This window comes from Merops nubicus, unplaced genomic scaffold (assembly GCF_000691845.1).
Source record: "Merops nubicus isolate BGI_N331 unplaced genomic scaffold, ASM69184v1 scaffold24324, whole genome shotgun sequence".
Classification (NCBI taxonomy): Eukaryota; Metazoa; Chordata; class Aves; order Coraciiformes; family Meropidae; genus Merops; species Merops nubicus.
Genome location: NW_008606588.1, coordinates 20,847 through 34,032, shown reverse-complemented (window position 1 = coordinate 34,032; position 13,186 = coordinate 20,847). Strand labels below are relative to the sequence as shown.

At 37.9% G+C, this 13,186-nt stretch overlaps 1 protein-coding gene across 1 annotated transcript in view; it reads right to left on the bottom strand.

The window, feature by feature from the left end:
- LOC103772374 (nebulin-related-anchoring protein-like) overlaps window positions 1-13,186 on the bottom strand; it is a gene marked incomplete at its 5' end in the record, with an annotated part of 39,593 nt that overhangs the window by 6,928 nt on the left and 19,479 nt on the right. Inside the window, 10 exons of the mRNA XM_008939705.1 lie at window positions 453-764; window positions 2,422-2,529; window positions 2,885-2,989; window positions 3,810-3,908; window positions 4,566-4,670; window positions 6,221-6,418; window positions 7,808-7,921; window positions 8,727-8,834; window positions 9,214-9,318; window positions 11,135-11,233. Coding sequence (XP_008937953.1) covers window positions 453-764; window positions 2,422-2,529; window positions 2,885-2,989; window positions 3,810-3,908; window positions 4,566-4,670; window positions 6,221-6,418; window positions 7,808-7,921; window positions 8,727-8,834; window positions 9,214-9,318; window positions 11,135-11,233 — 1,353 coding nt within the window. The remainder of the gene's footprint in view (window positions 1-452; window positions 765-2,421; window positions 2,530-2,884; window positions 2,990-3,809; window positions 3,909-4,565; window positions 4,671-6,220; window positions 6,419-7,807; window positions 7,922-8,726; window positions 8,835-9,213; window positions 9,319-11,134; window positions 11,234-13,186) is intronic.

Sequence of the window (13,186 nt, the reverse complement as noted above, 5' to 3'; positions counted from 1 at the left end):
AGTTTGTCTGAACTTAACAGTTGCATGAGCAACTTCTGCAAACACATCTCAGGAACTGGTTCTTTGATAGGAACATTTCTGTTTGCAAAATGACCTTCTAACATATCCCAAATCAACCTCTGAGCATTCAAGCTTCCACCGAAAGAATTCTGCACGTAGAGCCGTGGCTGTCAAACCACTGACTGGCTGTGATCCAAAGAGCTGAGAGGTGACTGTGTACATCCCACAGCTCTAGACTAAGTAACATGGACCACAGTGATTTTCTGTCAGGTTCACAACACAAGAACTTCTGATTCCATATGTGAGAAGCAATCAGGGATCTTGCTGCAAGGCATACATAAGTTTACAGTCTTTCTAAAAACACTGCCAACATCAATATACAATTTGTGCCAGTCACTGAAAGCTTGTTATGGCTAAATTCAATTTGCTTTTAACAGAAGGAAAATCTTTACCTCACTCTGTAGCATGTGGGCTCTTTTGGCCCACTTCATCTTCACATCTTCTGGGAGTGCTGTAAATTCGTGGAGTCTCGTTCTGTAGTCTTGGTCACTCGCTAAGGCCTGGGCTTTCCTGGCATGGGCAAGATTCACCATGTCCATGGGCAGATGGTACTGAGACCACACTCCTTGGGATCCCTTCTTATACTCCTGCTCACTCTGTAACTTGGCAGCATGCAAGCAGTGCAGCAACCTGGTGTCATCCAGAACACTTCTGGCACCAATGTGCTTGCCTCTCTCCATCACAAAGTTGTGTTTATATTTGTACTAAAACCAGAAAAGGGTAGAAGTGAAAAAGTGTCAAACTCAGACAGGCTACTCTAGTTAACTAACTTAGGGTAAGCCACTGAAATATCTATGCTGTCTGTAAAAACAGGCAAGGTATGCAGCACTGGAAAGTAATTGCTTGAAACTCTCATTGCTCTCAAATTTAAATACCACAGTAGTCGCAACATTAAAGTTAAGTGCCTCTCAATACACTCTCTGAATATGCCCAAAGCATTCATTATGTTTAACCTCAGATCATGTACTTTTATTATCTCTCACAGAATTTTATTCCCATCACTAGGAATAAGAACATAAGAGAAACAAAGAAGAGACAGAAGAAAAAAGATCTATACAAAAGATGTTTCATCATGCACTCTGTAGCCTTCAGATTTGCAAATGCCACCCAGCTCTTTTAAAGAGTAAATTCAGTTTTCCTGGATCAATAACTATGTTGACAAGCCTAAGATGGTGGTCCAAGCACAAGAATAAGCACCAGCAACCCCTCATTCTCATCTTAGCTGGGACTATGACTCTGCCTATGATCTTGCATTTATCCTCTCTGTGAAATAGTGATGATGATGATAATGATTATTTATACAGCATCAACAGGGTGCTTGGAACTTTAAAGGGAAGGCCTGGGCCCTGAAGAGTTCATAATGTAGTTGAAATGGGATAATAACACTTATCTACCACACAAGAGAGTTGTGGAGATTAAATTACAGTAGCTAATGTTTATAAAGTGCTTCCAAGATGAAGGGCCAAATTCAGATCTGTTGTAAGTGGATGTAATTCTATTATGGACTTGTACCCTTTAGAGCAGATCTGAAGCTGTAACCAAAAGCACTCTGCAAAATATGGTTAAGTACATGTTATAAATTACAGCTAGAAATAGTTGCCTCATAAAACAAATACACATGAAATATTTCATATCTTACCATATCAGAGATAAAACATGGAACTAAATACTGCACAAAATGAAGACTTTTTAAACTAAATTTAGCATAATTGTCAGTTTTTCCTAGAATTTATTAAATTGCTTGTGATGAAAGGATGAACTTAGGCTTTCTGAGAAATGGATGCCACCCTGTCTGAGAGTTTTGCAAACAACAATCCAAATCAGAGGATATTTTTAAGGATAAGAAAATTTGTTTCCTCTACTTCAGACATTCAGGGGACACATACTTGCAGGAGCATGCACTGATTTTAACTTCCTAACCAGACAGACAGCTCCTGATTTTCAGAGATTCAAAGAATGCTCAGATTCTTCTGACTTCATTTCAATTCAGGAGCACCAAGCACTTCCAAAAGTCAGGTCAAAGGAGGGTGGATAGATTTAGTGGGCACTTTATAATATGAGGAGCTGAAAGTCTGGGAAGGAGCAGAATCTCTCCGATTAATTAAAACCCTTTAATTCACTAGCTATTTCCCACTGGAGGATGTTTAACCGAGCTTGCTTCCCGATTAACAGAGATTCTTCCTCTTCTTTTTTTTTTTTTAATTCACACAAAGAATCTCATTCATAAGTAATATATTCTGTCTCACACTTGTCTCACATGGTTATGGAGTTGCTTTAATTCAGTAAAATCTGCTTTAGACATTGTTTTACATGAAGTTAACAGAAATTAGGCAAGAAGGAAGGTTGAATCATTCAACTCACATCACTGGCAATTTCTCTGGAGGCCCTGGCAGTCTGGAACGGGAGTGCTGCCGTTGTCAGCTTGTAGCCTTGAGCACGTAGATTATGCCAAGACTCTCTGTACTTTGCCTAAAGTAGGAAAGGCACATGTAGATTGCTGTTTCACTTTTAAATGCACAAAGGAATAAACAAAGGAACCTTCTTTCATTTGTTATTCTGTGTTACAGTCTCATTCTTCATAATCAAAGGATTTTTTAAAATTATCTTTGGGAAATCCTACTAACTCAGACAAAATAGGTCTCATTCTTCATGTAGATTTAATTTACACACAATATGCTAATGGGGATAAATATCATTATAATCAAATAAGGGAAAGCATAAATAGAATAGACCTAAAAAGTCCTCTACTTATCCATCTTCCTTGCCACTGCACAATTCCTTCTTCACCTCAAATAAGTATAATAAATACAGAACAAATCCTTACATCACTGAGGATGGCTGCATTTATTCTTGCTCGTGTAAACTCAGGCAGATCCTGGGTTGGTGTGTAGTGATGCTGACTCTCCTCCCCAGCAGCTTTATACAGGCGCTAGGAAAGAGATCAAAAAGACAAATGCAATTAATCTTCTCCATTGCTTCAATAATATAACACCAGTACTTAAGTTGTTCATGATCATGACAACTATAGTCAGCCAGCATAAAAAAAACCAAAACAGCTAAAAATATACCACTGTAATTGCATGGGGTTTTTTTTGGGGGGCATAAAAAAACTTTTACATTAATTTTTATACATATATCACAATGCCAAACCACTACAATCTAAGCCTTGCACTGCTATGTTCCCAGCAGGCCAGAAGTAGACCTAAGAACATTAAGGGCATTCTATGATTCTATCATGAATGTGTGTTAAATAAACAGGCAGGCATTTCTGGTACACTGGTTATATTTTCTAGCTTGGATTTTTCCTCATATTATTATAGATTATTTTGCTAATTTGCCTATAGGTTTTGTCTTGGTTTTTGTTCTTTTTTTTTTTTTTTTTCAAAAATGAGAAGTGATTCTTTTTTTATGGAGCCTTCTAAAGTGGATCATACTATGCAAATGAGCTCTCTCAAGAACACCTCACAGACCTGATGTTTTGAGGCTGTTTCATGTAAAAAAAATAATAAAAGGACCCTACTGTATGAGTACTATGCAAGCTTTTTAATAAATATTGAAATGAAAATAGTATTAAATGTTAGGAAAGAATAAGATGTGATCTAACTGTGAAAAAAGCACAAATCGGTGATGCTTGCTTTCTTTTTGATGCATTTTGCTTTCAGAACAGGGTTGTCTCTTTCCCACTCCTTCATCCCTAGCTTGCTGCATTTTGAAAAGCATATTTTCTGATTCACGTTAGGAGAGCTTACCTCATTAGCAATCATATTGCTGAATTTTGCATGAAGGAGGCCAGGAGCGTCTGTCACCGATGTGTACTTGAAGGAATGTGGCTGCTGACGATATTTACTCTGAGTTCAACACAAAGAAAAATGAACAGAATAACTAAATTGTCTTGTCAGATAAGGGACTTTTTCCAATACCAGTGGTCTAGCATTACTTCTCGTGCTTAAAACTCTACTTTGCAAGGAGTATGTGTCTATTAACCATTAGTCTAACTTACCTTTTGCTGCTCTGAATTTGGTGCATTCGAGTCTCACAGCGGAAACAAAAAGGAAATAAGAAAAAGGTGGGGGAAAAATAAGGAAGTGCTGCTCTGCTGAATACTGTAATAAGTTTAGCTGACTCCTTGGTGTGTGAGACTCTCACTCTACCGGGCAATCCACAAGCAAGTCTAATTTTTGAGAAACTGTTCAAGGTACTTATTAGAGATAAGCACATCCTTATTTTTAGATGAAAAAGCCCATTTTGATTCTAAAAAAATAACAGAACAACCTCCTGGGTCTGAAACACAGGAGAAAAGATTTGCAAAAACAGTTAGAAAAGTCTGCAAAACCTTGAACTCCATCAGGTTCACCCATCTGCAGTTAGGACACCAATGGAATGATCAAACACTAGGGGAGGGAGCCTAGCATTATCCAGCGAGTCACTTTGCCAGCCCAGTTTAATAGAAAGACATCTGGCAAACTCTTGTTTGTAGTGGAGAAATCAAAACCCTCTTTTGTTACCTCACTGATGAGTTCAGAAGCTTTCTTCTTTCCTTCAATCTCTAAGGCCCCTGGAGTAATACATCCAACTCCTCGCATAAAGTTCATGTCAGACCGGTATAAATTCTAAGGAAGAACCAAGCAGAAGCAATTAGAAGCTTGCATTTGAGATGCCCTATATTTATTCATCCAGAAATACATAGGAACAGTATTCAAATAAATCCATTAAAATTAGTATCTACCACAGAGAGTTCACAGCCATTACCCTGTGTTCTTGTGTTTCTGGGTGCCCATGTGCATACAGCCCTGACAGAGCTGCAGTACAGACGTAAGATTCTGAGTACTGAGTCTCATGAACAATGAATGATAATTAGACTCTAGCTTTCATTTGTAACCTTGAAAAAACTTTTCCTAGACACGAGTTTTCTCCATATATAATACATAAATCACAGCTAGACAGTATTTATCTATAAATATATATAAAATAAGACCAGTTTAGAAAAGTATATGAAAATAATTTTCAATAAAAACTGGTAACTTTTTAATGGTTCTGAATGGTCATAAGTAGGAAACACTAGTGAAAAATAGCAGTAAGCCACTGTACAGATTTTGTTAAAATATTTTCCAGACCATCAAACCCACCAGTGACTCATTGCAAGTATTCTTCAAAATACAAACGTCTTCTGCTTATCTAAAGGGTGGGTGCCAAGAGGATGGGGCCAGTCTCTTCTCAGTGGTGCCCAGTGATAGGCCAAGGGGCAATGGGCACAAACTGGAAACCAGGAGGTTCCAGCTAAACAGAAGGAAAAAGTTCGTTCCTGTGAGAGTGACAGAGCCCTGGAAAAGGCTGCCTGGAGAGGTTGTGGAGTCTCCTTCTCTGGAGATACTCAAAACCCACCTGGATGTGATCCTGGGCAACCTACTCCAGGTGACCCTGCTTTAGAAGGGGGTTTGGACTAGGTGATATCCAGAGGTCCCTTCCAATCCCTACCATTCTGTGATTCTGTGAAAAGCTAGCAAGTTCAACACTGCAAGCGTGTTAAACTGATCTAAAGTGCACTTTTGGGCCAGATGTTTTTAAAACACAGCCCCTTTCTGAGATCTACAGAGGCAATCTAATCCATTAAAACCCCTTTCTTCAAGGCTGTTTCTATGGACATAGCCTACCCTCGAATTTGTAAGGCATTATCCAGTTAATTTTACTCAAGATTATATAGGAAGCTAAACTCATCCTACTTAAAATTTCAGTGCTTATGTCTTGGGCCAGTTTAGAAGTCTCTTACAAGTCAGATTTTTAACAGCCATCTTCTGGAAGTACACATGAATTTCAGTCAGATGCAAACCAACTCAAAAACTAGTTGGTAAACAGTTTGCATGGTTAGCAAGACCTTAAAAAGACTATTTCATCCACAGTGCAATCACCCTCACTTGCCAACGCTTCCCTGCCCAAACATCAAAGATTCCCATACATTATCTCTCTGTATAGTGTGGTCACACATGTTGTACAACTGCCCAGTAAGATAAATGTCTCATTCCTGAATGCAGTCAAGGGGAAATAGCCATTGTTTATCCCTCAGCTGCTCCTCAAACACATTCTGGCAGCCATCATGATCTGGAACAGAACCATCTTGCATCAGAACCAAGAGGGAAGTGTCAGTGGGGTGTCTTGCCATTACCTCGCTCTGTAGTTTGTAGGCGTTCTTGGCACACCGCAATCTCACATCATCAGTCAAAGAAGTGTACTGGTGTAGCAGCTGTCTGTACTCCTGTTCACTGACCAAAGACTGGGCTCTCCTGGCATGGACCAGGTTTATCATATCCAGTGGCAGGTGGAAGTGAGTCTTTGTATCCTCAAAACCTTGCTTATATTTCACCTATCAAATTAAAAAAAGATCACAGCATGGTAATTAGAATTCAGGTTTGGATCAGAAGAATCATCCTCCATATTTCTTCCATTTTCCAGTATAAATTATTGTTTTAAAAATTAAATTCCCTAAATTTTTTAACTATAATGTGAAAGACCAATATTCAGAATATGTGGCAGCCTATTATTCATCAAATAATAGCCATCTACATTACACTCAGTTAAGATGAGATATTATTTATAATTTTTTTTTTCATTAAAACCAGATACAGTGAATCTAAAGGATTACCAAACTGATAAATGACATCTTAGCTCACTGTGTCTCTAGGAGGCACAACAAAAAGGTGAAGCTAATGCCGGAGGATAAAATGCAAACCAGCCATATTTGTATCATTCAAATATTTGTTGGTTTCCATTGATCTGGCCAGTTTCACTTCACAGTTTTAAACATCATTTTTAGCGGTGGGGTTGGTGGGGTTTATTAATTTCTTGTCTCCATCCAGGAAAAGAAAAGTGTAGAAATCTTCAAAGAACATTTTTTGACATGACATTTCCCTATCAGATCATGTAAACTTGAAACGTTCAGGCTATTCATCCAGACAATGAACATTCAGAGTTATTGATGATCATCAAACTGACTTAGAGTCACCTGACAGATTGATGAATTCTTCAGACACTTATTGTTACCTGGATGTCTAAGCATACAATCAAACAGCAAAGAATCCCAGGACAAGCCCAGCACTCACTGAAATCCATGAACACTCTCCCATCTATATCCACAATCAGACTCACTATGGACAGTCTTTATGAACATAAGTAGTTCTTAGATTATTTTTGTGCTTAAAGTCAAAAAAATACTTCACTGCTTTCTGTATCAAGCCACAATGTTCAGAATGCACTGAACAGTTACAATCTTTCTGGACAACAAACAAATTATATGTTTCTTAGCATATCCAAGGACCAAGTGGGAACCATTCCCTAACCAAAAAAGTCCAACTTGAAATTCCATAAATTGAAAATAATCACTGAATCAATTTATATCTCTACCAAATTTAATTTGCTTCTGTACAAAGACCACTACTAATTCTCAATTAGACCTGCCTCTGAGTGATATTTCTACACAGTAAAATATCCTATGCTAGGGAACAGTGGTATGTAGCAGGGGATTGTCTAAGGATGCACAGTCTTATTGTCAAACCAATGTCACGTGAGTGATGTAAAAGGATCGTAAGAGTATCATGATTTTATCAAAATATCTGGAAAGCAGGAGAGAAAGCACTAAGTTTTAAATAGTAAGCTACTCAACAGCTAGTTCAAGACTAAGTGCACCTTCCATGAGTAACTGCTCACTGTTAGGAAATCAATTCCAAAATGCCCACACGTTCTTTCTTGTACTTACATCACTCTGCAGCGCTGCTGCGCGGACCGAATGAGCAATACGAATATCACCATCCAGGCCATGTGAGCCAACCATCTGTCCTTTCATTCTCTGAAATGCCTCCTTATACTTGTGCTAAAAAGAAAATAAGAATAGAAATGGGAATAGGAGTGAAGAGAAGTATTAGTCAGATTGTTAGAACTTGAATAAAAGGGTTTCATATTACAGGAAGAGAGCTATGGACAATAAATTCTGGATATACTCAACAAATCTGAATGGTAACAAATCTGAATGAGCATTTAGTGGATGCTAGGAAGACCTCACCTGTGCAAATATTTTAATATTTAATGCTATTTAGAAAACAAAAACAAAAACAAAAACCACAAAAATATACACCAATGAATGCTTAAAAATAGTTTGAGCTAGTTACCTGCTATATATTGGGTGGTGGAAGATAAGAACCTGGTGCAGGTGCTCAGAATCAACCTTTGAGGAGCCTCTCTTCATCAGCAAAGTTAGAACAACCAGTCTCCTACACTTGAAATTAATCTGTATATCTCTATAACCTTTAAAGGACACCCAAGACAAACCCTGAAGGGTAGAACTTCCTGAATAAGCTCTCTCTTCCAAAGCTTGCTTAGCTAACAGTGGCTGACGGCTCCTGAACAATCCCTGTGATTGTCCACTCACTACAACAGGTAAGTTGGTCAGCTTTTCTAAAGGATGTTTGCTTTCACAAACTTTCCTTTGCTTAATTACCAGTAACACTTAATTGTGGCTGCACCTCCAAAAGCACAACTAACTAGACTGAGGCCACGTGTCTCCCAGATGCAGGATTGGCTGGACACACTGTTTCCATCAACAGTCACTCAGCAGAGCAGAAACAATCTGTAACGACTGACATATTCTACTGGACAATATGAGCAGTAAGTTCACGTACATCACTTATGATTTCACCCGAAGCCTTTGCTGCCTGGAAGGGAATGGCATCTAGTTTCAGTTGATAGCCACCATCTTTCATCTTTCCCCAGGACTCCTTATAGCGAATCTAGGAAACATGGAAGAGAAAGGAGGCAGAGCTGCTGTTGAAAGGGTTGGCACTGCAGCATTAGCACCAGCCTAGCAATGTTACCACAGCAGTTTCATTCTACTCTAACACAGAGAGCTAACGTAAATGAAACTATCAATACACAACAGGAATAATCACATGGCAAATGTCCATTATGAAAATACATTTGTTTGTTCATTCTCATGCTAATTAAAAAGTTGGCATAGTTTGATTTTTCATATTACTTTAGAAACATTTAGACCACAGAATGATCGTATACTGGGGAAAGGAATTTAGTCTGATTTCCTGTGTAGGACAAGTAGAAAAGCACTATCAGCTTTGAAACTTTACTTTAAAATATTAAAGGTCAGATTTATACCTCACTGATATTCATCGCATTTAATTTGGCCTGAAGGATTTCAGGAAGATCTGTCGTTGGTGTATACTGATGCTTTACACTCTCTCCATGCTCCTTGTATAACCTCTGCAAATAAGAGATGAAGTTCAGCAGCACGTACTCAGTACAGACTCAATCACTGGTTCAGACAAAAACATTAGCAAAGAGGTTTAGGGAAAGCACAGACTACAGAAAAGTGACAGCAGCATTAAGAAATACAAAGTGTATCAGTCAAAAACTGTTCAAAAAGCTTTGGGATTCTGATAAAACATATCAGCTAGAGTATTCTAGAGAGGAAGTCCTTGAAGCTTTGAATGTACAAATCAATGTATATGAAAATTCAGATATTTTAATATTACTTGATAAGACTTCAAATATATGTGAATATGGAGAGGGAGACTAAACAACATTTATCAAGGATGTGCAGCCATGAATGGTCCACCAACATTTTGAAATTCCACAGAAACCTGGGGAGCTGAATGCTCATTTTTTGCAGATTAATATAATGGTAATTATCTGTGCAATTACTCCAAATTTATTTCTAGAGCTAGTTGCAAGGGGATGCTCAATAGTCAATTGCAAGAGATTTAAAAAAAACTTCAGAAGGTGACTGATCCCACTGTAAAACAGGTGTCTGTGTGGGCTACTCCTAGCAATCCTTGGAGGAAGAATACAAGGTTGGCCCAGGAGTGGCTAACTTTTAGGTGTCTGAAGACATATAAGAGGAGTTCTATGCAGTTAACTGGAATTTCCCCTACAATGGCTATGTAGAATTCACCTCCTTCACATTATTTCACATTATTTCTCCTTCCTAGCTCAGTTTCTTCTTACACGGACACCATCATTTTCAGATGAGTACAGATAGCCACCATTTTTTTTGACCTTAGATATGACTCATGTGTTGATGACCCCACTCGCCTTTCCCAGGCTGTCATTTCTGTGAGAGGGATTGAGGCCCTCTAGACTGGAATGAACCTCTCCATTTCACCCTGCTGCCAGTTTCTTTAGCAAGTAGGTCCACTTATATTGCAGCTCCATAACAGGAAAGTTAATGAGAACTCCCTGTGTGAAGAAGTAGAGCAACAGACTGATTTTGACTGTGGCTCAGTAGAACAAACTGACTTATATTTATCCTACCTGAGATGTAAGTCTTTTGGATCTTATTAATTAAACCAAAGGCACAGACACTATAGGTATTAGAATAGCATGTGTTTTACACAAAGTCTTTCATCTTCTTCTTCACTTTAAAAATATCTATTTTCACAATAAAACATCCTCTCATGTTTGAAACTTGTCTTTTTTGAGTGACTTTTGCTTATTATTCACTTCTGTATTATCCCAGTTAAGTCTACAATATTTTTAAATCGCTCTTCTATTAAAAATAAACATGTTTAAACACCAAACAGCCTCAATTCTTCCCTTTAAGGTTTCCCCTCCTGGATTTCTCTCTCAGCAGGATGACAGCTTGAAATAATTTATTTTTTCTTCCTTGTCATGCTGTCTTACATTTTGTTTCCAAAGAATATGCAGAAACTGAAATTTGAAAGATCGTTTGAAAAAGGGAAAGAACCCCAAATGGGTTCTTCCTCAATGAATTTCAGAAGGCCAAAAGTCTCTACAGGTCAAAGGTCAGCCTTGCTCCTAAATTTTACTTCTGAAAAAAAAATTGAACAGAAAGCCCTTTTTACATGAAACTCCCATTCACTCCAGTGGGACCTCTATGACTTCCCATTCCAAGTTAGAAACATGCTCTTTCTGAGATGCACCACACCAGAACACAGGAGTTTCATGGTTCCCAAGGATAATCTCAGAAAAAGAAAGAGAGAGAAAGCCAGTGCTTCAATCAGGTCGTTCAAAGAGGATACCACTCTTATAATCATAATGTATATACATTATAACTTACATCCACAGCCTGGTTATAACTAATTCTAGCCTGGATCATCTCAGGAGTGTCTTTAATACTGGTAAACTTCAAAGCATATGGATGCTGACGGTACTTCTTCTGTTGAGCAGAAAAAGATCAAAGCTGTGAATTTTGTGCTGCTCTTTCATGCTATTTGAAAGAGAAAAATCATAGGTTGCTGGAGATTAGAGTGAATTTGTGAACATAATTATTATTCCTCTTCCCTCATCTTTATGTCCTAGGTACTTTCAGATTAATATTTGTTTCAATTTAACAATAACCTTTTGCCGATTAATATTAAAGTATTTCTCTCTAAATATAAGGAAAACATTTCAAAATCAGAGTCTATCTACCTAAATATTCCAAAAGTCAGAATTTTAAAATCTTTTTCAGATTACTTCAAATATAGCATGACTGGATGTATTTTTGTTTATAGTTTCTTTAAGCAAGAAACGATATCTAATTGTAGTGTGTTAATAATGGCAACCATTTAACTTATTGTTTCAGGGTTTGGGTTTCCTCCTAACTATAGAAAATCTGCACAGCCATTACCACTGTGTGTAATTGTTTTGGTATATCTTTTGATAATTATATTAATTCTGCTTGCTTGAAAGGACCCATAGTAGCTTCTGAGAGATCTTGTTATATATACATCATTAAGATGAAGGCTGTGATGGCAAAACGACACTTTTTCCACATGGTCAGGTCACAAGAAGCTTCCCTTCCTGCATGAGATGTCCTATACCAATCAATACTCTTATCTCTTCTCCAGACAGTGCATACTAAATTTTTCTGATGCCTGTGATGAAATCCCAAATCAATAAGCATGTTCATGGCTCTTCTGGAAACTGTTAATATCTCAGTGTTCACATCCAAAGTCACATCATTCACCTTTAAATTGACTTGTGATCCACAGAAGTTTATTTGAGGCAACATCTTGGTTCTCTCAGGACTCAAAACACCCACATAAAACACATTAACTCTTTTAAGGTATTACAAGCTTATGAGCAATGTTTTGGTTTCAGAAAGAAATCCCTTAAAAATGAGCAGTCTTACTAAGTTTGACTGGGGACACAAGTGGTTTACGCTTTGACCTGATCTGCTGCAGAGACAAATGAAAGTTGACCAGAACATCTCTACATAAAATTCCTACAAATTCTATTCTGGCAAATGCTTTTTAGCAGTATTACAAGGGCTAGTCAACATGTGTATGTAAGAAGGAATGAGGCTCATAGCCACATAAAATTACTTAGTACTCACAAAAAGCTTGAGGTGAACAACATAGCAGGTCAAATTTCTACTTGGCAGTTTTCACTACGATAACATCCAAATGGTTATGCCTACACAGATTCACACTTACTATTCCAGACAGCATTGCTGTGTTAGCCTTTATGAAGCTACCTTGCTTTACACTAGCTGAGGAGCAAGTTTATTGTGTCTAATAAAATCATCCTTCCTCACTATAGATGATGACACAGGAAAAAAAAATAGTGTTAGCAATCAGGGAGCCATGAAAGGATGACACTGTTTTTCTGAGACACTATACCAGTTGTTACACTGTTACTGAGTGAATGGACAGATGATTCTTGTATCACCAGTGGTTATATAAAAAAATATCACAGGATTCAGTCTCCTACTGCAGCAGATTTGACCAGTAGGACTCCCTCTGAAATAACAGAATATTATGAACCTTTTAACCATTTCCACCAGAACCTCCTCTGAAGGCCTTACGGGACTGGCACAAAGGATTCTAGAGCTGAACTTTTCCTCTAAGACATATTGGTTATAGGGAGAAATAAGGGTGAAGACTACTTGGGCTGCTAGACAGCTACAAAGATATCTATATGAATTTCAATAGCTGTCATGAATACATATGAAAAAGGAGCAAGAAGGAAACGTGTATCTGCTACAAACGAAGGTTCTGGGTCCAATGACTGCATCTTTTCATCATCTCTCCTGTTTTGCTTCATTAAAAAGGTAGGCTAGTGGGTAGCAATTGAGCACTGTTTGATTGCCATTATTATTCATAATATCATTTGTCACCTACTTTGT